General features: G+C 39.7%; 1 protein-coding gene across 1 annotated transcript in view; it reads right to left on the bottom strand.

Moving 5' to 3' along the window:
* Positions 1-1,436: 1,436 nt before the first annotated feature.
* The window catches only part of CPA6 (carboxypeptidase A6), a gene marked incomplete at both ends in the record, with an annotated part of 262,208 nt that continues 238,115 nt past the window's right edge, over positions 1,437-25,529 (bottom strand). The window contains 3 exons of the mRNA XM_082675155.1: positions 1,437-1,624; positions 4,853-4,937; positions 8,771-8,973. Of these exons, the coding sequence (XP_082531281.1) occupies positions 1,437-1,624; positions 4,853-4,937; positions 8,771-8,973 (476 nt within the window). The remainder of the gene's footprint in view (positions 1,625-4,852; positions 4,938-8,770; positions 8,974-25,529) is intronic.

The raw sequence follows: 25,529 nt of genomic DNA, 5'->3' as shown, positions 1-25,529 counted from the left end.
CAAATTCTCAGTGGCAATTTCTCCCCTCTCTACTCTTGCCAAAATCTGAAATGGTCAGTTTTCCTTGTGGTCCTTTGGAGGTATGGGGGTTTATTTGCAGTTTGCCCTGACGCTGAAGGATTAGCACTTTGGAATCCCAGAATTCTGGGAGGAGGAGAACCTTCTGTTAGACTTCCCACCTTGGACTACTTAGTGTTGGGCTTTGTTCCCATGCCTATTCTCCAAAATGCTGTGAAAATCGGTCTGCACTTAGCTGATTTGACAGATGCTCTTGGGATAACAGAGTATCTCTTACCTTTCTAGGACCCTGCCTTCACTCAGTGCCTGGCCTGGGATTTCCTTACTTCGTTGTCCGATGTTTTAAAGATGACTTTAAAAAGTTATGTTTTGTCCTGAAATTTTAGTTATTTCTAGCAGTCCAGTTACTCATCCTGTCATATTCCTGGAAGTGGGAGTCTATATCACCTTTTTAAACCTCAGTTTCTTCATCTGAAAAACGGGGATGATAATAGTATCCACCTCATAGTATTTCAGGAATTGGTGAGATTGTTAATAAGTATAAAGCTCTTAACACTGTGTGGCTCTTCCTCTTTTTTTTTTTTAAGTGGCGTTCTCAAAGTATAAATAGAAGTGCTCTTCCATGCTACATTTTTATAGGTGTTTGGTGCACTAATGCCAGGGGATGATGTGAAAAATCTGAGGTCTTATTAAGTTGTATATTTATTATATTAAGAAATATAGTTCTTGCCATTCCAAAAATCTTCATTTTACATGGAAACCAAGCGAGTAAACACCATTAGTAGCCTAGATCTTTTTATAAAATTAAAAAATATTTTATTTATTTTTGGCTGTGTTGGGTCTTCGTTGCTGCTAGGTGCGGCAGCGGGGGCTACTCTTTGTTGTGGTGCGCGGGCTTCTCATTGCGGTGGCTTCGCGGGCTCTAGAGCGCAGGCTCAGTAGTTGTGGCGCACGGGCTTAGTTGCTCTGCGGCATGTGGGATCTTCCCTGACCAGGGCTCAAACCCGTGTCCCCTGCATTGGCAGGCGGATTCTTAACCACTGCACCACAAAGGAATCCCCAGTAGCCTAGATCTTAATTGAGAACATGAGATTTATTGAAGTGGAATCCTCAATTTGTACATTTCTTGAGGCCAAAGAACTAGAAAATCTCCCCTCCCTGCTTAATCAAATAAGACTCGAAAGGGGCAGAAAATGGATGCCTTCTCTTACAACAAACTAGGTTATACTCTAATTTTTTTTCCACCATTTTTTTATTGCTACAGAGAGTTGAATTGCATGAGAAGGTCCTTTTCAAGTCCCCAGATAAGTTCCCTCTCAGTAATCGCCCTTCTCTTTAAAAACAATTTGCACCCACTGCCAAGCAGCTCTTGTGCAGAACCAGCTCTCTCTGGAGGTTGACTTGCCTCTTGGGGCATCTCAGGGACACTTCCTTAGTAGGTGCATTGTGATATTCTTCACAGCCAGCATGGTTTCTGTACAGGTGGGTTTGATGAGCATCTCTGGGAGTAAAAAGCCAAAATGCCCAGTGTCACGTAGTTCAAAAGCAAATGTGTAGGGTATTCCATTTTTGTAGGCCCAATCCATTGAGCTACCAGAGCTCACATCTAAAAGTTAAAAAAAAAAAAAAAAAAAAAGTCAGCTTCACTAAAGAGTCTGAATAATTTTCAAAATGTATATCTAGTACTTGCTTACTAAGCCATACTAAATCCTTCCAATGAAATACCCTTTCAACAAGAGCAGTTTAAGCTGAGTTCCTGAGCTTCAAGCTCATGGAACTTACAAATCATACCTGCTATCATCATAAATCATCCCAGCCACCTTCAGTCTGGTTCTTGCCTCTGCCAGTTACGGAAACTTTGTTCTTTGAGGAGCTAGTCTAAGTAATAATGCTTTTCTAGTATGACGACCTCAATTTCTTAGCTGCAACTCCAATATCATTTCTCTCCACCTTCACTTTATTCACCAATAAACATAATCACACTGTGGACTTTTTTTCTTCTCACTCAGTTCTTCTCCTTTTCTAAGGTCTAGAATATTGAAATTCTGATCCCAGAAAACCTCTTCTCTTCTTCTCGCCCTATTTTTTCACTCCTGATGAACTTGTTCTTTGCCTTTACTTATTACAGTTTCCAGACTTCCCCTGGGCTTCTTATAATTTCATTGAACTCTCTAGCTGGGCATGGTTAATTACTCCACTGAATTTCTCACCAGACCCTTTGTCTAGTCCTTTTCAGCTTTTGTTTTGCTAATTCTCAATCCCTAGTCCAGTTTCTCTGTCTTCTCCCTCACAAGGTAGGTGGAGAAAGTGTTTGTTGGAAATTCGTGCTAATCTCTGTGGTGCTTCTCCATTACCAGTGGTGCTCTGGGCTCCTTTTTCTAGACCTTCGCTTACATGAACCTTTCTCATTCTCTTCTGGTCCTGCCCCTCACTTTACCACTCTCTCCATACTCATCGTGGGTAGTTAGCCCATCACCTCCTCTGCTTACATTGCAATCCTGACTTTTCTCCTTCGAGCTCAGGAAGAAATGCTACTCGTCTTTTACACTTGGTGTGGTTTGATCCCATTTTTTGTTGTCTTCTCTAGGACCCTGTTTCCTTAGTAAACCTCCCCCCAACCCCACCTTGCATCTTGCATTTTGGACACCGAAATGTCCAAGCACTGCTTTCCTGTAGCACTTCCTTCTCATGATCCTATTATATACCATCTTCTTTTTCTTCTTCCTTTTGGTTTAGAACTCAAAAGAGAACCTATGTATGTTGCTTCTGTATCCTCAACCACTTTCAGTCTGGTTCTTGCCTCTACCAGGCTGTGAAACCTTTGTTCTTGAAGGTCACCAATGACAGCAGGCCTAATCTCCTTTTTTTGTTTTTCTTTCCCCTCAGACCTCATGGTCAACCTCTCAGCAGCATTTAACTTAGCTGACAATCCATTCTGGTAACTCTCGCCTTCTGGCTCCTATGACCTTACATGCTCCAGCTTTTCAGCACAGAGTTGAAAGTGCAGGTGCTTTAGGGCTTGGGCTATATCTGATCCCAGCACCTGCCGTGACTCTCTGTGCCTCAGTCTCCCCTTTGAAAAAGGGATCATAATACTTACTGCATAGGGTTGTTGCAAAAATTGAATAATGTGCTCAGGATATATCAGATGTTATTGTTGGGCATCTTTTCACCCCAAAGTGCCTAGTATGCAGTTTTTAGCCTAACATGCTTTTAATAATTAATTAATAAATGAATGGATTTTCATAGAAGACTCTTTCTATACTTTTCTCCCTGAAATATATATTATCCAGCCTGACATAACACCATTTTATTATTTAAAAAATTTCCCACTCAAAGATACTACTTTTTAATGCTATTCTTGCCAGTTAGAGATAGAATTATGTGACGATGGCAATTAAATGACTGCTGTTTCCCAGGCCCCCCTTTTGCTTCAGTTGGAGACAGAAGGTAGGCTGTGGTTTCATTGTCGCTCTGAGTTAGATTCACTGGAACTGCAAATAGTAGTCATAGTAGCCAAAGTCAAAGACAATATTTGCCAACACTTACATCATAGTGATATGACAGCCTCATTTCTATGGTAGCAGGTTGTTCTTGGTAAATATAATACTATGACTGTGCCTTGATACCAAGCTGAAAAGGTGGACTGAGAGTAAAATTTTAAAAACTTAATGTTTTTAGGTTTTTAATCTATATTCTGTTGGCATTAACTGGTAATGTGATTTTTAAAAATACTACATTTCCCCTTTCAAGGTGGCTCTATTAAAAAACAGTTGTAAAAAGGTCAGCATTAGACCAATGATCATGAACTTAAGAAAAGACCTCTGATACTTAAGACATTACCATTACTAGGATAAGCTTATATGATAAACAGTGTTAATTAACAAACCAAGCATTTCTGCTGAAGGCTGAAGAAAGTGAGTGGTTAGGAATATAATGATGGGTAAATTAAAGAAATCAAGGAGAAGTTTGCTACCTCACTAAAAAGTATAATCAGATGTCACTATGTATACATACATATGTAATGTGTGTATATACCTTCATATGCATGCGTAGAGATTCACAGAGTACTAACCACCATACGATCACGGCAAGCTCCCGGAACGCCGCTAGACATTCGGAAATATATGATTTCTCACTAGATTTTTCAAGTCATATAGTCAATGAATTTTAGAGTTTGAAAGGCCATGAGAAATGATCTAGTCCAATTCCTCATTTAACAGTTATGGAAACTGAAGCCCAGGACTAATATCTTTGTCAGGATTACATCTAACTAGTGGCAGAATTAAGACTAGGATCCATTTCTCCTGGTTCTTTGTCCAAGTTCTTTCCATATACCTGGTTGCTCTTTATTTCATATGAAATAAGAAATATTTTAATTACCTTTCAAGGGGAAATTCAGTTGAAGGTGTTATGTAAGAAACAGAATTTCATAACAAGAATGGTAGAAGGAAGGGATAAAAAGGAAGCTCCTTCAAGGGCTCAAACATTACATTATCTTCTCAAGGCCCATTTCTACCTTTGCAGCAGTTACAACTGCTTAAGGAGCCCGTTTTGGTACTTTGCACTGTCATAAGATCTCCATTCAACCTTGTAGTCTTTACTACATGCTTAGAATATTCTCTGCTTAGGATTTTTTCAATTGGTACAGTGATTTCTGTCAAGCAGGGTAAAACTAATCAGACATAAACTCCCTCCATCTTCCTTGGCTAATTTGGTAGTCAAAAATTTCACTTTAGGGGGGAACACACTTTCTGGGTTTTTTTGAGGGAGGTCATTACACAGGTTATTGGTTCGAGAGATGATTCTGACACAGCATCCATAGGAAACTTACACAGTGTGCTGGAAGCAGGCCCGTATCGATACTGTATGCCGTACACCGACTGAAGTGCCTTCACAGCTTTATGAGCTGCAGATTCCTGTGAGGTTAAATGGAGAAATCTTATCACTTATATCATTGCATTGAAACCTTTAGAAACACTGACACGTTGAGCATTATCGGTCATCAATTTGGAGAACACTGGGCACATTGGTGGATAGCTATATTTAATAATAATATTGCTACTCTTTGTCACATGCTGCATTTTGCAATATGTTTTAGAACACATTATTTCCCTTGATTAATTCTCACAATGAGCCAGTGATCAGTAATATTTCCATATACAGATGAGAAAAGGAAGGCCCAGCGAGGTTCAGTGGTCAGGCTGGGGTTACACAGCAAGGAGTGGCTATGTTGGGATAAATACATCTTCTGAGGCTGATTTAGTGTTCTGTTCTCTTCACTTTAGTTCAGAGACACCCATTTCTATAAATTACAAAATGCTTGGCAGGGCCCAAGTCAGTTTTGCTCATAGCTACACATATAGTATTTAGCAACGTGCCTGTATATAACAGACACTTAATCACTGTTTCTTGCATGAATGTTGAATAAGCAGAGATCTGCAACAGTATCCCATTAATCTCATTGATCTTTGAGTGCATACATCTTTAAGTGGCGGCCCGGTTCAAGGTATTTAAAACCCATTTGGATCAGTTCAGAAACGCTTTAATTCAGTAAGAACGACTCCTCTTGCTCTGTGTGTTTATCCCTTGTGGGAATGGAAACACTTTGAGACTGCTTCGTGACTTCTGAGGTTACACAGGCTTGTGGCAGAGCTCAGCCAGGTGCGGCTAAGATGTAGAAATTCTGAGGTGGAACTTCCTAGCAATGCCAAAAAGCAGGAAAAATAAACACCTTCAAAATACTAAACGGTGAATATTCTAAGATGAACGAGAATGATACGGACTACCCTTGAAAACATTTCCAAATGGTATAAAAGCACTAGTTCCAGCAAGAAGTTAGAGAAGTATTGTATGACCAGTGAGAGGAAAAGAAGTGTGTTGAAACCAGTATACAACTCTCCCATTTCCAGGTGCCTGTGAATAATTTAATCCATCAGTTGAAGCACTCCGGGCAACGTGGTACTGTGTGCTGGACCTGGCTTCAGCCTGCTGTCCTCACTCACCTCAGGGAAGCAGAAAGCCGCATTGGCAGCAAATGCCACACTGAGTGGCTATTCAGGAACCAGGCTCCAGAACCTGGCAGACATTCATTAATTGATCTCACTGATGACGACATTCTCCTTGCAGGAGCCGACAAGAAAGGAATGTAAACACCATAATGAGGTCTCTTAATGGAGAATGTGCTAAGATTTTTAACATCTTCTCCAATGGCCTCAGTGATATTCCATGGCAAGGGCAGAAATTTCTACATTTAGAAGATTACTGCATTCTGCTGGTGAGGAGACCTCTGTTCCTCATTATTTCAGATGACTAAACCCAAGAAAAATAATCTACCGAGGAAAAAGAAAGATAACCACTCTGCCTATTTTCGCAAAATGTATGCATAGTTTTAGCCTTTTGGGCTCACTGGACTTCTGCCACTGACGTGCAGGTGCACGTTGATAAGAGGTTGAGACATGATCCTTCCTCGAAGAGTAGAAGCTTCATAAAATTTTCTAAGAATATTTTCCAGGATGGTACCTATTTAAAAGAGTTTAAGTGATTCTTCCTTTTGTCCATTCCTTCTTTTTTCCATTCAACCAGAAGGACCCAGGTCTCCCTTATTGGACCTCAGCTAAGTAAGGAGTATATGTTTTATTTAAATATTTTTATATTTAAAGCAACTTAGTGACCGAAATATCTTAGCAGAAACACAGACTCCTACATATTGATGGAATGTTTTTGTACAAGTTGAACAGAACTTAAATGGCTACTGGTTAACATTCAGAGACATCTATTATCTGAGAACTGTAATCTTAGTTTTAACGATTTAGCTTATCTGCAACCCGCTAACAGGATTTCTCAATGGGGTCACCACTGACAGTTTGGACTAAATCATTCTTTGCTGTGGAAGGCTGTCCTGTGCAATGTAGCATGTTTCACAGCATCCTTGGCCTCTACCCACTAGATGCCAATAACATCCCCCACCCCTGTTGTGGCCATCAAAAACTGTCTCCAACACTGTCAGTGTCCCTTGGGAGGGAAATTCATCATTGGTTGTGAACCACTGATCCACTCTTTATACCACATCCTCCAATCCAAGACACAAGGAAAATAACTCCTGATGGGAAGATAAATTCAAAATATGGAGAATATTCTCATGTGGTAGTTTTTGTTTTGTTTTGTTTTTTTTGTGGTATGCGGGCCTCCCACCGCTGTGGCCTCTCCCGTTGTGGAGCACAGGCTCCGGACGCGCAGGCTCAGCAGCCATGGCTCACGGGCCCAGCTGCTCAGCGGCATGTGGGATCCTCCCGGACCGGGGCACGAACCCGCGTCCCCTGCATCGGCAGGCGGACTCTCAACCACTGCGCCACCAGGGAAGCCCTCATGTGGTAGTTTTAATATATTACACATTCTATATAATCTGTTGTGAGGATACAAACAGACGCTGTGTCCAATTTAGAAAAGGCTGAACATTCGCGTATAGAAACATTTTGGGTACAAGGTGGTTAGGTTGCCAGGTCAATAACACCCAAGAATGAGAAGCCTATTTGACCCACCGAGGAGCTGAAGAATAGCACTATCAAATATCACTCCCACCTTTACAGTATTTCTCAAGAGAGAGAATTTGCTCAGAATTCTTGCATGAAATGCTAAGGACAAAGTTCCTCTTTTGGACAGAACGCAAGCCTAACCCCAGGCCACCTTCCGACCTCACGTTCCAAATTCTTCCCAGGTCCTGCCCATCGAGATCAGGAATTCCTGCAACCCCAAGCAACTGGTGCAGGATTTGGAGTCTGAGGTATAGGGAGAGAGAGGATGCTTCTTTTTTATAAAAGCTTTTAAATTCAAGCCTAAAATACATACAGAAGAGTATACAGATTTTAAGTTTATAGTTCAATGAATGATCACAAGTTGCATGCAGTCATCCAGAACCAGCATCCAGCCAAGGAATAGAAAACCAACAGCAGCCCCAAAGCCCGCCTGTGCGCCGTCCCATCACTCCTCCCTCCCTCTTCCTTGCTTCTAACTCTATGTATTAGTTTGGCCTGGTCTTGAACTTCATAGGCCTTCAGATGATATAGGCTCTGAAGCAGACTCACTTTACTGAGGAATTAGTCCCTATCGTGGATAGCTTGTTGGGTTTCTGAGATGAGGTGAGGAAGGAACTCTGCTCTTTCACTTTCAGGTAATCTCATGCCTGAAAGGCTGTTCATTCTTAGCACTAATTTGTCAGATGCAGGCCCAGAGACTTAGTAGCATTAAGCAAATAGCGTTTATAAATTAAAACTTGCTTTTAATTAATGAGTCAGACCATAATTTACGCACAGTTGTTTACTCAATAAAGTTAATTACAGCCCTGCATATGTGACCGAAGCTGTAATCCAATCACCTCCATCCTGACATTTTCCAAATAACCTGTGGTAAGAATGTAAATATGTTTGAAATGATTGCATTGGAGAAGCAGCGTGCACAGTGGTTAAAAGCAGCAATGCTGGAGCTAGATTTGGGGTGACTCCTGGCCATGACACTTAGTAGCTCTGTGCTCTTAGTATAATGACTTAACATCTTTAAGTTTCAGTTTCCTCATCTGTAAAATGTGGATAATAGTTGTTACTGAATAGATTATGAAAAATAAGTGAGATTATATATATATGAAATGCTAATTAGAACAAACACAATGTGTTTGCTATTATCATTACCACATAGAACCATCTTAGCATTAGAAAAGGAGGAAGCCTGACACACATATCCAGCTTCAAGTACTTACCACACAGCTAAAATTGGGGATTGTTGCGTATTTGTAAGAATAGGGATACAGCAACATCTGAGCATATGCGTGAAAAGAGAGGTAAGCCCTTATGTGCTTCTTGTGTTTTCGGAGGAAGTTCGCTACAGCTTTCACTTCCGGCTCAGATTCTGGGAAAGGTCCGCAGTACGTATCATCACAAGGGTGCATGGAAGCTCCTTCATCTGCAAATTAGAAAAGAAAATGGGGTGAAGGGGTGGGCAGGCAAGAAGCAAGAAACACAAATCGGCATTGTTAAACTGATTTTTCGTTTATTTCTGTAAACACACGGTATTATTAAGCAGTTCCTCTAACTTCTCATTTAAAGAAATCAATACTGAAAAATCCAAGACAGTTCAGGCCTCCATGCAAAATGGGAGGGCAGCCTGAATAGGAACTAGGTGCTGCTTGTTTAAGCCTGCATAAACCACTCTAAAGGGAGGGCTCTATCAGTTGGAGGACTAATTCTACGTGATCCCCCCAGAGCAGGAAAGGCCTCCTGTTTATACACTCCATGAGACTTGCACTTTCCCACCATAACACTCAACACACTTGTAATTAGTGTCAAAATTTACTCATTTAACATGCAACCAATATTTACACTAATCTGGGTGCCTGGGATACAGTGGAAGACAACATAGGAAGAAATCCTTGCTCTAACAGAGCCTACATTCAATCTGGATTCTTTGTTAGATTCTAATGCTCTGAGAAGTCAGGGGCTGTGTTTTTGCTGCTGGGCACCTGACAACTAGAACAAGTATGGCAAGTGTTCAACAAATATTTGTTGAATAAATGAATGTCAGATCCGAAGAAAAGGCTAGACCTCTGTACAGATGTCTGGTAAGATACAAATACTGATATATCAAGAACAGGGAGGCAAGACTGAAATAATTCCACCGAACATGCCATACCAATTTCTATTATATTTTTAGATCAGCTGTATACAAACTGGCTTTGTGAGACCCGAGGCCTCTCCAGTTATCTTAGGGGTCAGTTCCGTTAAGTCCTCAGAACTAAATTTTAATAATTTTCAAATTAAAAATGTATACAGGTCTATGAAGGGGAGGAAGGAAAATAAGATTCACTCTAACAATCACAGTATTAAGTTCCAAGAAATTTTGGAAATAATGACATTTTTCAGTTACTTGCCAATCTGAGTCCTTACGATCTCTCCCATACCCCTGGAACACTGTAACTCTTTCCATAAACACATGGAAAATGTTTGGTGAGTCTGTGACATAGTCTAATACTTCTGAAAATGGAAAGACAACTAAGATCAGGCTAATTCTTGAGTATGTTAAATCTCATTTATGCCATAGGAGAGTGTAGATGGGGGAACTTGCAGCAATTGTGGTTTTCGTCCTTTGAGTCTAATTCTGGAGATGCCTCAAAAGCAAGTGGGATATGGATAGAACTCAGAAGTTAATATAAAAACTGTAGCTGATACTCCTGAAGGAATAGGAAAAAGAGACATTTGAGGAACATTGATGTAAAGCACTGGAAAGGAGAGATAACAAATAGAGTAGCTAATTCCAGCGGGAGCAGAAGTAATGAGCCAGAGAAACAGAACTCACAATAATCCTAATAAATATTCTCAAGGGCATATAGGAGGGCACTGGAAACATTCAACAGGGACAAGAGGTTATAAAAAAGAACCAATGAGATATAATGGAAATAAAAAACTTAATTCATGGGTTGAGTGAATACAGTGGATGAGTGAATTAATGAGATGGAGTGGGTTTTGAAATGTTTCCAGAAGGCATTAGAAGAGACAAAGAATTGGAAAAAAGAGAAAAAAAAATTAAAGGGTATGAAAAATAGAATAATTGTCAACATCTGATTAATAAGGGTTCTAAAAGAGAAATTAAATATTTGAAGAACTGCTAACTGACATTGTGCCACGATTAAAGAAAGATTGAATGGGTACCAACACGAGAGAGAAAAGGGAAAATAGCAACACTTTGACACAGTAAAGTGAAATTTAGGAACGAACCGATTCCAGAGAGAAAGAAGCAGGCCATCTATAAAGGAATGAGAATTAGATTCACATCTGACGTTTTAAATAGCAACACTAGAGTAATATTTCCAAAGTACTTTTGAAAAAAGGAAATGAGTCTAGACTTTTATACCTAGCTGAACTCTTATTGAAATGTGAGAGTGAAAGATGTCATAGTTATTGTGGCATATTTTCATTGGTTATTTTTTCAATTTTTTTTCACTTAGAGGTTTTAAATTTCACATCATACAAAATGTAAAGGTTTTAAAAGGATTTTATTTTTAATTCTCATAAGTTTTGCCAAATTGTTTACTAAGTTTGTTACTGTTTACACTCCCCCAAGTAATGTAGAAGAGTACCATTTCTCCTCAATACCTGCCAACAATACCCTGAAAGTGTATCACCTTTTGATTTTTGCCAGTTTGCTGGCAAAATTTAATTTGCCTTCCTACTACAAGTATGTTTGAGCATTGATTCGTAGGTTCACTGGATTGGACTCCTCTCTGAATTGCTTAATCATGTCCTTAGCTCATGTTATTCTCTCTTGGGCTGTTTATCTTTTTTCTTACCCATGTATAAAAGAGCTTTGTATAGATGTTTGTCATCTGCATTGCATTTTATTCTCATAGTTATAATTTTTCTATTGAATTGTTTACTATAACTTTTACCATTTTAGACATTTTAAATTTTATGTAATTACTATGTCTTTTTCAATGCCTTTGGGTTTCCTCTCTTGGTGAAGAAAGTTTCCCCTATTCTAAAGGATTAGAGCTTATTTATAGGTTTTCTTCTAAGAATGTTATCATTTTATTTTGTTCTTTTTCATCTAAGTCTTTAATCCTTCTGGATTTTTTTTTTTTGGATTTATTTCTGTACCTATGTAACCTAGTTATACCTTCAGTTTTTCTATAGTGATAGCCAATTCTACCAGCATCATTTATTAAATATTCTATCATTTTCCCACTGAATTGAAACACCACCTTGGTCATATATTAGAGTCAACTGCATTTGTAGATCTATTCCTGGATTCTCTGTTCTGCTGGTCTATTTGTCTATTTCTATACTGTCACCCTATCAATCTATAGCAGCATTAAGGTATGCTCGATATCAGACAAGTTCCCCTTACTAGTATTCTTCTTCCAGTTTTATTGGTTTTTAGGGTCTATTTACTTTTCTGTATAAAGTTTATGATCGTCTTATCAATTCCCCAAAACAGAAAACAAATGAAAAACCCTGTTGAGATTCTAAATGGAATTGCATTAAACTTAATACTGATTTGGGGAGGATATTATTACACTGTGTCACCCAATCCAAGGACATGTTACACCATTCCATTTGCTCAGATGGCGTTTTATGTTCTTCATTAATACTTTATCATTTTTTCTTTAGTATGCCTTGTTTATTGTTGCTATTATTATTTTTTTAAACATCTTTATTGGAGTATAATTGCTTTACAATGGTGTGTTAGTTTCTGCTGTATAACAAAGTGAATCAGCTATAAATATACATATATCCCCATATCTCCTCTCTCTTGCATCTCCCTCACACCCTCCCTATCCCACCCCTCTAGGTGGTCACAAAGCACCGAGCTGATCTCCCTGTGCTATGTGGCTGCTTCCCACTAGCTAGCTGTTTTACATTTGGTAGTGTATATATGTCCATGCCACTCTCTCACTTCATCCCAGCTTACCTTTCCCACTCCCCCTGTCCTCAAGTCCATTCTCTACGTCTGCATCTTTATTCCTGTCCTGTCCCTAGGTTCTTAAGAACCTTTTTTTTTTTAGATTCCATATATGTGTGTTAACATACAGTATTTGTTTTTCTCTTTCTGAATTACTTCACTCTGTACGACAGATTCTAGGTCCATCCACCTCACTGCAAATAACTCAATTTCATTTCTTTTTATGGTTGAGTAATATTCCATTGTATATATGTGCCACATCTTCTTTATCCATTCATCTATCGATGGACACTTAGGTTGCTTCCGTGTCCTGGCTATTGTAAATAGAGCTGCAATGAACATTGTGTTACATGACTCTTTTTGAATTATGGTTTTCTCAGGGTATATGCCCAGTAGTGGGATTGCTGGGTCATATGGTAGTGCTATTTTTAGTTTTTTAAGGACCCTCCATACTGTTCCTATATCAATTTACATTCCCACCAACAGTGCAAGAGGGTTCCCTTTTCTGCACACCCTCTCCAGCATTTATTGTTCGTAGATTTTTTCATGATGGCAATTCTGAGCGGTGTGAGGTGATGCCTCATTGTAGTTTTGATTTGCATTTCTCTGATGATTAGTGATGTTGAGTATCCTTTCATGTGTTTGTTGGCAATCTGTATATCTTCTTTGGAGAAATGTGTATTTAGGTCTTCTGCCCATTTTTAGATTGGGTTGTTTGTTTTTTTGATATTGAGCTGCATGAGCTGCTTGTATATTTTGGAGATTAATCTTTTGTCAGTTGCTTCATTTGCAAATATTTTCTCCCATTCTGAGGGTTACCTTTTCATCTTGTTTATGGTTTCCTTTGCTGTGAAAAAGCTTTTAAGTTTCACTAGGTCCCATTTGTTTACTTTTGTTTTTATTTCCATTTCTCCAGGAGGTGGGTCAAAAAGGATCTTGCTATGATTTATGTCATAGAGTGTTCAGCCTATATTTTCCTCTAAGAGTTTTATAGTATCTGGCCTTACATTTAGGTCCTTAATCCATTTTGAGTTTATTTTTGTGTATGGTGTTAGGGAGTGTTCTAATTTCATTCTTTTACATGTAGCTGTCCAGTTTTCCCAGCACCACTTATTGAAGAGGCTGTCTTTTCTCCACTGTATATTCTTGCCTCCTTTATCAAAAATAAGGTGACCACATGTGTTTATCTCTGGGTTTTCTATCCTGTTCCATTGATCTATATTTCTGTTTTTGTGCCAGTACCAAACTGTTTTGATTATAGTAGGTTTGTAGTATAGTCTGAAATCTGGAAGCCTGATTCCTCCAGTTCCATTTTTCTTTCTCAAGATTGCTTTTGCTATTCAGGGTCTTTTGTGTTTCCATATAAATTGTGAAATTTTTTGTTCTAGTTCTGTGAAAGATGCCATTGGTAGTTTGATAGGGATTGCATTGAATCTGTAGATTGCTTTGGGTAGTAGAGTCATTTTCACAATGTTGATTCTTCCAATCCAAGAACATGGTATATCTCTCTGTCCGTTTGTATCATCTTTAATTTCTTTCATCAATGTCTTATTGTTTTCTGCATACAGGTCTTTTGCCTCCTTAGGTAGGTTTATTCCTAGGTATTTTATTCTTTTTGTTGCAGTGGTAAATGGGAGTGTTTCCTTAATTTCTCTTTCAGATTTTTCATCGTTAGTGTATAGGAATGCAAGAGATTTCTGTGCATTAATTTTGTATCCTGCCACTTCACCAAATTCATTGAATAACTCTAGTAGTTTTCTGGTAGCTTCTTTAGGATTCTCTATGTATAGTATCATGTCCTCTGCAAACAGTGACAGCTTTACTTCTTCTTTTCTGATTTGTTTTTCTTTTTCTTCTCTGATTGCTATGGCTAAAACTTCCAAAACTATGTTGAACAATAGTGATGAGAGTGGACAACCTTGTCTTGTTCCTGATGTTAGTGGAAATGGTTTCAGTTTTTCACCATTGAGAACGATGTTGGCTGTGGGTTTCTCATATATGGCCTTTATTATGTTGAGGTAAGTTTCCTCTATGCCTACTTTCTGGAGGGTTTTTATCGTAAATGGGTGTTGAATTTTGCCAAAAGCTTTTTCGGCGTCTATTGAAATGAACATACGGTTTTTCTCATTCAGTTTGTTAATATGGTTTATCACGTTGATTGATTTGCATATATTGAGGAATTCTTGCATTCCTGGGATAAACCCACTTGATCATGGTGTATGATCCTTTTTTTTTTTTTTTTTGTGGTACGTGGGCCTCTCACTGTTGTGGCCTCTTCTGTTGTGGAGCACAGGCTCTGGATGTGCAGGCTCAGTGGCCATGGCTCACGGGCCCAGTCGCTCTGCAGCATGTGGGATCTTCCCAGACCGGGGCATGAACCCGTGTCCCCTGCATCAGCAGGTGGACTCTCAACCACTGTGCCACCAGGGAAGACCTGTGTGATCCTTTTAATGTGCTATTGGAGTCTGTTTGCTACTATTTTGTTGAGGATTTTTGCATCTATGTTCATCAGTGATATTGGCCTGTAGTTTTCCTTTTTGTGACATCTTTGGTTTTGGTATCAGGGTGATGGTGGCCTCATAGAATGAATTTGGGAGTGTTCTTCCCTCTGCTATATTTTGGAAGAGTTTGAGAAGGATAGGTGTTAGCTCTTCTCCAAATGTTTCATAGAATTCGCCTCTGAAGCCATCTGGTTCTGGGCTTTTGTTTGTTGGAAGATTTTTAATCACAGTCTCAGTTTCACTGCTTGTGATTGGTCTGTTTATATTTTCTATTTCTTCCTGGTTCAGTCTCAGAAGGTTGTGCTTTTCTAAGAATTTGTCCTTTTCTTCCAGGTTGTCCATTTTATTGGCATATGGTTGCTTGTAGTAATCTCTTATGATCTTTTGTATTTCTATAGGGTCAGTTGTTGCTTCTCCTTTTTCATTTCTAATTCTGTTGACTTGAGTCTTCTCCCTTTTTTTTTCTTGATGAGTCTGGCTAATGGTTCATCAATTTTGTTTATCTTCTCAAATAACCAACTTTTAGTTTTATTGAACTTTGCTGTTGTTTCCTTCATTTCTTTTTCATTTATTTCTGATCTGATCTTTATGATTTCTTTCCTTCTGCTAACTTTGGGGGGTTTTTGTTCTTCTTTCTCTAATTGCTTTAGGTGTAAGGTTAGGTTGTTTATTTGAAATGTTTATTGTTTCTTGAGGTAGGATTGTATCGCTATAAACTTCCCTCTTAGAACTGCTTTTGCTGCATCCCATAGGTTTTGTGTGGTCGTGTTTTCATTGTCATTTGTTTCTAGGCATTTTTTGATTTCCTCTTTGATTTTTTCAGTGATCTCTTGGTTATTTAGTAGTGTATTGTCTAGCCTCCATGTGTTTGTATTTTTTACAGATTTTTTTCCTGTAGTTGGTATCTAGTCTGATAGCATTGTGGTCTAAAAAGATACTTGATATGATTTCAATTTTCTTAAATTTACCAAGGCTTGATTTGTGACCCAAGATATGATCTATCCTGGAGAATGTTCCATGTGCACTTGAGAAGAAAGTGTAATCTGCTGTTTTTGGATGGAATGTCCTATAAATATCAACTAAGTGCATCTTGTTTAATGTATCATTTATAGCTTGTGTTTCCGTATTTATTTTCATTTTGGATGATCTGTCCATTGGTGAAAGTGGGGTGTTAAAGTCCCCTGCTATGATTTTGTTACTGATGATTTCCCCCTTTATGGCTGTTAGCGTTTGCCTTGTGTACTGAGGTGCTCCTATGTTGGGTGCATAAATATTTACAAGTATTATATCTTCATCTTGGATTGATCCCTTGATCATTATGTAGTGTCCTTCTTTGTCTCTTGTAATAGTCTTTATTTTAAAATCTATTTTTTCTGATATGAAAATTGCTATTCCAGCTTCCTTTTGATTTCCATTTGCATGGAATGTCTTTTTCCATCCCCTCACTTTCAGTCTGTATGTGTCCCTAGGTCTGAAGTGGGTCTCTTGTTGGCAGCATGTATACAGGTCTTGTTTTTGTATCCATTCAGCCAATCTATGTCTTTTGGTTGGAGTATTTAATCCATTTCCATTTAAGGTAATTATTGATATGTATGTTCCTATTACCATTTTCTTAATTGTTTTGGGTTTGTTATTGTAGGTCTTTTCCTCTTCTTGTTTTTCCTGCCTAGAGAAGTTCCTTTAGCATTTGTTGTAAAGCTGGTTTGGTGGTAGTGAATTCTCTTAGCTTTTGCTGGCCTGTAAAGGTTTTAATTTCTCTGTCGGGTCTGAATGAGATCCTTGCTGGGTAGAGTAATCTTGGTTGTAGGTTTTTCCCTTTCATCACTTTAAATATGTCCTGCCAGTCCCTTCTGGCTTGCAGAGTTTCTGCTGAAAGATCAGCTGTTAACCTTATGGGGATTCCCTTGTATGTTATTTGTTGTTTTTCCCTTGCTGCTTTTAATATATATTTTTTGTATTTAATTTTGGTAGTTTGATTAGTATTTTCTTGGGGTGTTTCTCCTTGGATTTATCCTGTATGGGACTCTCTGTGCTTCTTGGACGTGATTGACTATTTCCTTTCCCATATTAGGGAAGTTTTCAACTATAATCTCCTCAAATATTTTGTCAGTCTCTTTCTTTTTCTCTTCTATTTCTGGGACCCCTATAATTTGAATGTTGGTGTGTTTAATGTTGTCCCAGAGGTCTCTTAGTCTGCCTTCATTTCTTTTCATTCTTTTTTCTTTATTGTGTTCTGCAGCAGTGAATTCCACCATTCTGTCTTCCAGGTCACTTATCTGTTCTTCTGCCTCAGTTATTCTGCTATTGATTCCTTTGGAGAATTTTTAATTTCATTTATTGTGTTGTTTATCATTGTTTGTTTGCTCTTTAGTTCTTCTAAGTCCTTGTTAAATGTTTCTTGTATTTTCTCCATTCTATTTCCAAGATTTTTGATCATCTTTACTATCATTACTCTGAATTCTTTTTCATGTAGACTATTTCCTCTTCATTTGTTTGGTCTGATGGGTTTTTACCTTGCTCCTTCATCTGCTGTGTGTTTCTCTGTCTTCTCATTTTGCTGAACTTACTGTGTTTGGGGTCTCCTTTTCACAGGCTGCACGTTTGTAGTTCCCATTGTTTTTGGTGTCTCTCCTCAGTGGGTAAGGTTGGTTCAGTGGGTTATGTAGGTTTCCTGGTGGAGGGTACTGGTGCCTGTGTTCTGGTGGATGAGGCTGGATCTTGTCTTTGTGGTGGGCAGGACTGCATCTGGTCATGTGTTCTGGGGTATCTGTGACCTTATTATGATTTTAGGCAGCCTCTCTGATGATGGGTGGGGCTGTGTTCCTATCTTGGTAGTTGTTTGGCATAGGGTGTCCAGCACTGTAGCTTGCTGGTCGTTGAGTGGAACTGGGTCTTAGCATTGAGATGGAGGTCTCTGGGAGAGCTTTCGCTGTTTGATATTACATGGAGCTGGGAGGTATCTGGTGGACCAATGTCCTGAGTTCAGCTCTCCCACCTCAGAGGCACAGGAATGACACTGGCCAGAGCACCAAGACCCTGTCAGCCACATGGCTCAGAAGAAAAGGGAGAGAAAAAGAAAGAAAGAAAGAAAAAATAATAATAAAATAAAGTTATTAAAATAAAAAATTATTAAAAATAAAAAGCAATTATAAAGTAATAAAAAAATGTACAGAGAGAACCCTAGGACAAATGGTAAAAGCAAAGCTATACAGACAAAATCACACAAAGAAGCATACACATACACACTCACAAAAAGAGAAAACAGAAAAAAAAAATATATCTTTTGGGAAGTCTGAGGTCTTCTGCCAGCGTTCAGTAGGTGTTCTGTAGGAGTTGTTCCACGTGTAGATGTATTTCTGATGTATCTGTGGGGAGGAAGGTGATCCACGTCTTACTCTGCCATCTTGAAGATGCCCCCTGTTGTTGCTATTATTATTATGAATTGGTAACTATTTCTTTTTTTAAACAATTTTTATTTAAAAATATTTAAAAATTTTTTATACAATTTTTAAGGGTTACTTTCCATTTACAGTTATTACTAAATATTGCTCTATTCCCCATGTTGTACAGTACATCCCTGAACCTATCTTACATCCAATAGTTTGTACCTCCCACTCCCCCACCTCTTTATTGCCCCTCACCCCTTCTCCACTGGTAACCAGTAGTTTTTTCTCTATATCTGTGAGTCTGCTTCTGTTTTGTTATATTCACTAGTTTTCTGTACTTTTTAGATTCTACATATAAGTGATAATCATACAGTATTTGTACTGCTCTGACTTATTTCACTTATCACAATGCCCTCTAAGTCCATCCATGTTGCTGAAAATGGCAAAATTTCATTATTTTTACGGCTGCGTAATATTCCGATGTGCATTTATACCACATCTTCTTCATCTATTCATCTGCTGATGGACACTTAGGTTGCTTCCATATCTTGGCAGTTGTAAATAATGCTGCTGTGAACACTGGGTGCAGGTCTCTTCAAATAAGTGTTTTTGTTTCTTTTTCAGATATATACCCAGGAGTGGAATTTTTGGGTCATATGGTAGTTCTATTTTTAGTTTTTTGAGAAACCTCCATTGGTTTTCCACAGTGGCTGGAATTGGTAACTATTTTTCAAATGGTCCTCTCAGGGTGTGATGGTAGAAGTCATTTCATGATACCATGAGAGCTCCTCCTATCCTCCCCCTTCCTGTCTTCCACCTCCAACTCCATCAGATCTAGCTGGGAATTAGTTGCCCAAACTATCTCTTTATAAACTTCATTTTGGAAGCTTATGTGCTGTCAGAATGAAAATGTGACCCATTGAGAAAATTTTATATAAAATATGATATGTATGTTATTTACATATATAAATAGTTTTCTGATAACTTTATTCTTAAAGATAATATCATATTTGGGATAATGAGTGACAGCTTAGTTGACATTTCCTTAGAAAATCAGACCCTCTTCTAACTAACATTCTAAGTTGCTAAAGATAAATTACTTGTTTTGTTCAAACTGTCAAGAAAGAAGGCATATAATCCTTTAGTATTCTCATTTTCCATTCTTTCTGTAGATTGTAATGATTTCTAAGCTACTCCTGATTTTGTAGAGGCTGGAGACTTACTTGTTTTTCAACTAACAGTGGGTAAGGATTGCTGTCTTTTATCCTTTATGAGGGAAGAAAAACAAAACTTAATGGTTTTCTTTTTCAAGACTGAGTAGCAGGAGGGATAAATATTTGGTACTGAAAACAGAGCCAGTGCTATTGTTCCTTTCTGGAGTGGGGAGCAATTGGGGCTGTAGATGGAGATGCGGGTGGTGAGTGCCTTGTGTCCCTGACTACATAGCCACAGTGAGACACTACTCTTGACCTGAGGCACTTGCCTTGCCCACATCATCCTCACTAGATCTTCTCTGGGTAGAGCTGAGGTTTTTATAACATCCCTTACTCACATAGGTGGTACAGATCTAATATAGGATGCGAAGAGCAGCAGGGTTTAGAATACAGAATCATTCTACAGATGACTATGTCTGGCTGTAAATCCGGTAGCACTTATGTTGTACTATAGTTACTTATTTATATAGACTCACCCCTCCTTTAGAGGGTGAACTCCTCTAGGACAGAGGTCATGCCTTATTATTCCCAGTACTTAGAAAAATGTACACCCTTGCTATGCTTTAAATGTTGTTGAATGAGTAAGTGGAGCTGACCCTGCTCAGGGGAGATGCTTGCACATTGGACTATTTCATTGAATTTAGGTCTTTGAGTAGACAGCTAAACTCCAGTTCATGTCCATGGAAGGCTGAGGACTTACAAGGGCAACAATAACAACAGAATATCTTCAAAAATCCTGTTGGTCCGTGAGAACATTCTATTACCTAAGCATTTCTTGAATAATTTCAAATCTGAAACTCTGAGCTTTCCCTAAGTTATACTTTAATAAATGTTTAACAGTTTCAGAAAGGAAATGGTGTACTTAAAACATTTTTATATATGGTGATGAGCCCCAAATTGTTTATGCACATGAGTACAAATCCTCCCTCGTCCCTAACAAAATACAGAGTGATAGCTTTATGAGTAAGCTTTTAACAAGTCATAGCAGAAAAGGGCCATTAAATTTCCTCTTAGACTGTATAAAAACTGTAACTGTGTGCTGGTGAGGTTTCTTTCAAAGAAGGGAGAGATATTTGCAACTGGAGAGGACTGTTTATAACAGGAAGGTTTCGAGGAACGTGCAGGAAGAGCAGAGGTGTGTGGAGAATGCACGGAGCCAGAAAAGGTGTAGATTGGCCAGCAAAGAAGGAAAAAGTGCCATGGTTCCCGAGGTGTCAGGAGGACCAGGTGTCCGATCTCACCTGTTTTCTCACAGAGCTTGAAATAGTCTCCTCCCTTGGCTTCTGACACACTGACCTCTTATGTTTTAGTTCCAACAACTTTTTTCTTTCCTTATTAGTCCTCTTTATGGGTTTCTCTACCTCTGTCCGTCCCTTAAGAAGCACCCAGTTGTTCTGCCCTTAGTCCACTGTCTTCAGTGATCTCTCTCTTCAATGAATATGGCTTCTTCAGCTACTACTTAGGTATTAATATTTTCATTCATTCAGCAAGTATTTACCACGCCCACAAACTGGGATAGGTCAATGAATAAAACAAAGTTTTCTGCCTTACAGAGCTTACATTCTAATGGTGCTGATGGTGTTGGTGGGGAGATAATAAACAACACAGTGAATAGCTAATTGCTCTGTGCAGTAGAAAAGTGCTGTGGAAAAGAGAAAAAGGCAGAGGATATAGTAAATATCAGGGAGGTGAGTTGCATTTATAGAGATAGTGGTGAGGGTTATTCTCAGAGACTGACTTTTTTTTTTTTTTTTTTTGCGGTACGCGGGCCTGTCACTGTTGTGGCCTCTCCCGTTGCGGAGCACAGGCTCTGGACGCGCAGGCCCAGCGGCCATGGCTCACGGGCCCAGCCGCTCCACGGCATGTGGGATCTTCCCGGACCGGGGCACGAACCCGTGTCCCCTGCATCGGCAGGCGGACTCTCAACCACTGTGCCACCAGGGCAGCCCCAGAGACTGACTTCTGAGCAGACTTGAAGAACACAGGGAGTCAGCCGAAGGGTCTGGGGAAGAGTGTTTTGGGCAGAGGGAGCAGCCAGTGCAGAGGCTGCACGGCTGGCCCTGGGGTGTTCCTGGCCAGTGTGGAAGGAACCAAGTGTTGAGGGGGAGGGTAGAAACTGATGAGGTCAGACAGTCAATGGGGGCCCAGATCATGTGAAGTTTTATAGGCTATTTTATGTCCTGTATGGGTGAGTAAAGTGGGGAGCCACTGCAGCATTTGGAGCTGAGGGTTGACATCATCTGACATATTTCAGAGGTTCATTCTGGCTGAGGAGATGGACAGACGGTGTGTTATGGGGAGGATGTGTGCGAGGGTAGAAACCGTGAGACTAGTTACTGGGGTGAGAGATGACAGTAGCTGGGACCAGGGAGGTAGTAATAGAGGTGGTCAGGATGGCTGGAATCTGGAGCTTTTCTAAAGGTAAAAACAAAAAGATTTCCTAATTGATTAGAAAAGGTATACGAGAAAGAGAGGAGTTCAAGATGTTCCTGTGGTTTTAGGCCCGGGCGATGGGAAGTTTGGAGCTGCCATCAGCAGAATTGAGAAGTGGCTGTAGGAAGAACAGGTCTGGCAGAGTAAAGATCAGGTGTTCAGTTTTGGATATTTTGAGTTTGAGGTGTCTGTTAGATACACCAGTGGAGATGGCAAGTAGATGTTATATACAGGAGTTTGGAAGAATGTTTGGGGCTAAAAATAGACATTTAAGAGTCAGAAGCGTATGGTAGAGGATGAGCTCTCTTAAGGAATGAATGTAGATAGAGAAGAGAAAAAGTCCAAGACTGACCCCTGGGCATTCCAGTGATCAAAGTTCAGGGGGAAGAAGAGGACCCCACTCCACACCCCCGGAAAAAATATAGACTGAAAAAAATGACCAAGAAACCAATGAGTTTGGAAGAGAGTTTTCTATTCTGGAGGCCAAGTGAAACTACATGTATTGAAAAATAAATCTTGGGCTTCCCTGGTGGCACAGTGGTTAGGAATCCGCCTGCCAATGCAGGGGACACGGGTTCCAGCCCTGGTCTGGGAAGATCCCACATGCCACAGAGCAACTTAGCCAGTGTGCCACAACTACTGAGCCTGCGCTCTAGAGCCCGCAAGCCACAACTACTGAGCCCACGTGCCACAACTACCGAAGACCGTGCACCTAGATAGAGCCTGTGTTCTGCCACAAGAGAAGCCACCGCAGTGAGAAGCCCGGGCACTGCAGTGAAGAGTAGCCCCCACTCGCGCAACTAGAGAGAGCCTGCGCGCAGCAACGAAAACCCAACATGGCCAAAAATAAACAAATAAAATAAATAAATTTATATAAAAAGAGAAAAATCATGATCCACTTTGTCAAAGCAGCTTAGAAATCAAGTAAGGTGAGATCAAGATTTGACCACTGGATTTAGCCATGTGGGATTTGATGCGAGTATAACACTGCCTGTAGTGAGTTTAAGGAGGGGAGGATGAGAACCCTGCAAATAGGAACAAAGACATGGGGCAGTAGCTGGTGGAAGAAGTGGAGACGAGAAGGAGTTTCTCAGACGAGAGGAATAATGCTGCTGGGAAAAAGTCCAGTAGGGAAACAAACACCACACCCAACCGGCCCAAATGACAACAGAACAAAAGAGATGGGAAAAGTCCTGGAGCAATATTCCTGAGTAGGCAAGTGGACATCTAGTAAGAGTCAGTGACTTGAATTTCTATCTCTGGCTTTCTGCACATCTCCACCTGCTTGCCGCAGAGGCTCTGGAAGGTCAAGATGTCCTCAGATGAAATCATCTTTCTCTTTCCTACCCACCAAACTAACCTTCTGCTCTGTTTCTTAACCTATGCTCCCCTCATTCATCTAGTGGCCCAAGTCAGAGACTTAGACGGAGTGTCCTGGAAGTTGTCTTCTCCCTCATCCCTCTATCCAACTGGAGAGCAAATTCTGTTGATCCTGTCTGTTAAATGTCTCTATGCTACTTCCACCAAGGAAGTTCAGGCCCTCAGCATCATTCCTCTGCAGTATCAGAATAGTTCGTTGCCCTCAGCCTGGCTTGCCTTAAATTCAGCCTTCTCAACAATGTCATTGTAATCTTCTAGAAACATAAATCCGATCTTCTTGCTCTGTTGCTTAAAATCCTTCAGTGGTTGCCTTCTCGATAAAGTTCTGAAGTCTTTACGACAGCTTAAAGACCATAGAAGTAGTGTGATCGAAGTGTTTCAAGATGGCGGTGGTAGGTATTATAGCTCATCTTGTGTGTGTGTTCTTCTGTCTTAAAAAAACAATTTGTGATGTTTGTCCTGTTGCTGTACAGATAGCACTGTGATTGGTATTTTACCATTGACCAGATATTTTCACATACTTTCTATGGCTCTATGATATTGGGTTGGCCAAAAAGTGCGTTCAGGTTTTTCTGTAACGTACAAAAACCCGAACGAACTTTCTGGCCAACACAATAGTTTCAAGGTTGCATAGTTTATCCCTTCCTCGGAATTCAAAGGGTTATGCTTTCTCCCCCTGACCAGATGTTTATGGGATAAGGCCCTTCATGATCTGTTTTTGGTTGACCTGCTTGGAATTTTAGCTTCGACCTGTCTGCCTTAAACTTTCTACTTCTACTCCTGCTACACTATTGGTCATTTCCCCGAGGTTCCCTACACCTTGGTCTTTATGACTGCGCATGCAGTTCCCTTTGTCTGAAGCATCTCTTTTCTTCACAGTCTGATTTTACTTGTCCATCAGTTACCAGTCCTTCTCTGCATCTCCTCCAATGCCCCCAGGCTGGGTTAGGTGCCTGTCTTCTATGTGCCCATAACACACTTTACCTGCATTGGGCATAAAACCTAGTGTCTGTGTTAAAATTGTATGCAAACCCAGTTCCCTACTCATTTAGGCGAAGTGTTATTCCCCTGCATTATCAGAATATTTTGCGGCCTTCAGTCTGGCCTGCCTGACAATGTTTGACTAATACTGGGTGCATGATAGACTAAAAAAGCATTTTATTTCATAATTATCATATATGAGCTAAACGTATAATATTAAGAAGGGCCATGCCTCAATTTAATGCTGTTTGCCTGAGAAACACATTAGACACTGGAATATTCTATCTCATCTTATGGTTTATTTTGTGGATTGGCATCCTGCCAAAGTTATTTACCACAGATTACGTATTGATTGAGCAGCAGAATGGGTTCTCACATTGAGAATTCTTTCTCCCACTGTTTCTGATTTTTTGCCTTACTCATCTCCTATTCTAACCCTGTCTTTAAAAAATAAAATCAGAATCCTGAATAGCGGGGCCTCTAAGATGGAAATAAATTAATTCAGCTGGAAAGAAAACCACTAAAACAATCAAATTGTATTTATAGCCTTTTGGGGCACTAGCCAGGCTTTACTAACATGTGAAGAAACAGCTCACCAGTATTGTTGAACAGTAAGTCCCTTGGGGATTTTACATAGCTGTGTTGGATATACAATTTGAAGAGTCCTGTTCATCTCTAGCCTCAGTTACACAGGTTCTGATCAGAAATATCTGCTGTACTACAGAAGATCAAGATAGCAGAAAGCTAAAGCACCAGGACACAACATTTCAAGGAAACAAGTGAAAAAAACTCCATCTCTAGGAAACAATGATAAAACAGACTTCTAGGGGAAAGGAACAAGAATCACCAATGCCATCACTCTAGGTTTTAGGAGCATGAGACTGTAAAGGTTATTAGTTTCCCCTTAGTTTATGGGAGCCAATATATTGTTTCTGAAGCTAAAAGCAACATTCTCTTTCCCATCTTTACATGCAGAACAACTGTGGAATACATAACAAGATCTCTGCAGTGCAGAGTGGGGAGATTGTAGTCTTGTCAAATAAAACAGCAGACATCTCTGTTCTGAACACTTCAGCAGTTTAACTTCCGTACCATACATCACCTCTCTTGTTTTTGAGTGTTGAGATGCAAAATTCTACAAGAACCTCATAAATCTAGACAGGAGACGG

Source organism: Grampus griseus, assembly GCF_964374135.1.
Source record: "Grampus griseus genome assembly, chromosome: 17".
Taxonomy (NCBI): domain Eukaryota; kingdom Metazoa; phylum Chordata; class Mammalia; order Artiodactyla; family Delphinidae; genus Grampus; species Grampus griseus.
The sequence above is the reverse complement of the archived record's forward strand: the minus strand, read 5'-3'. Positions and strand labels throughout refer to the sequence as shown.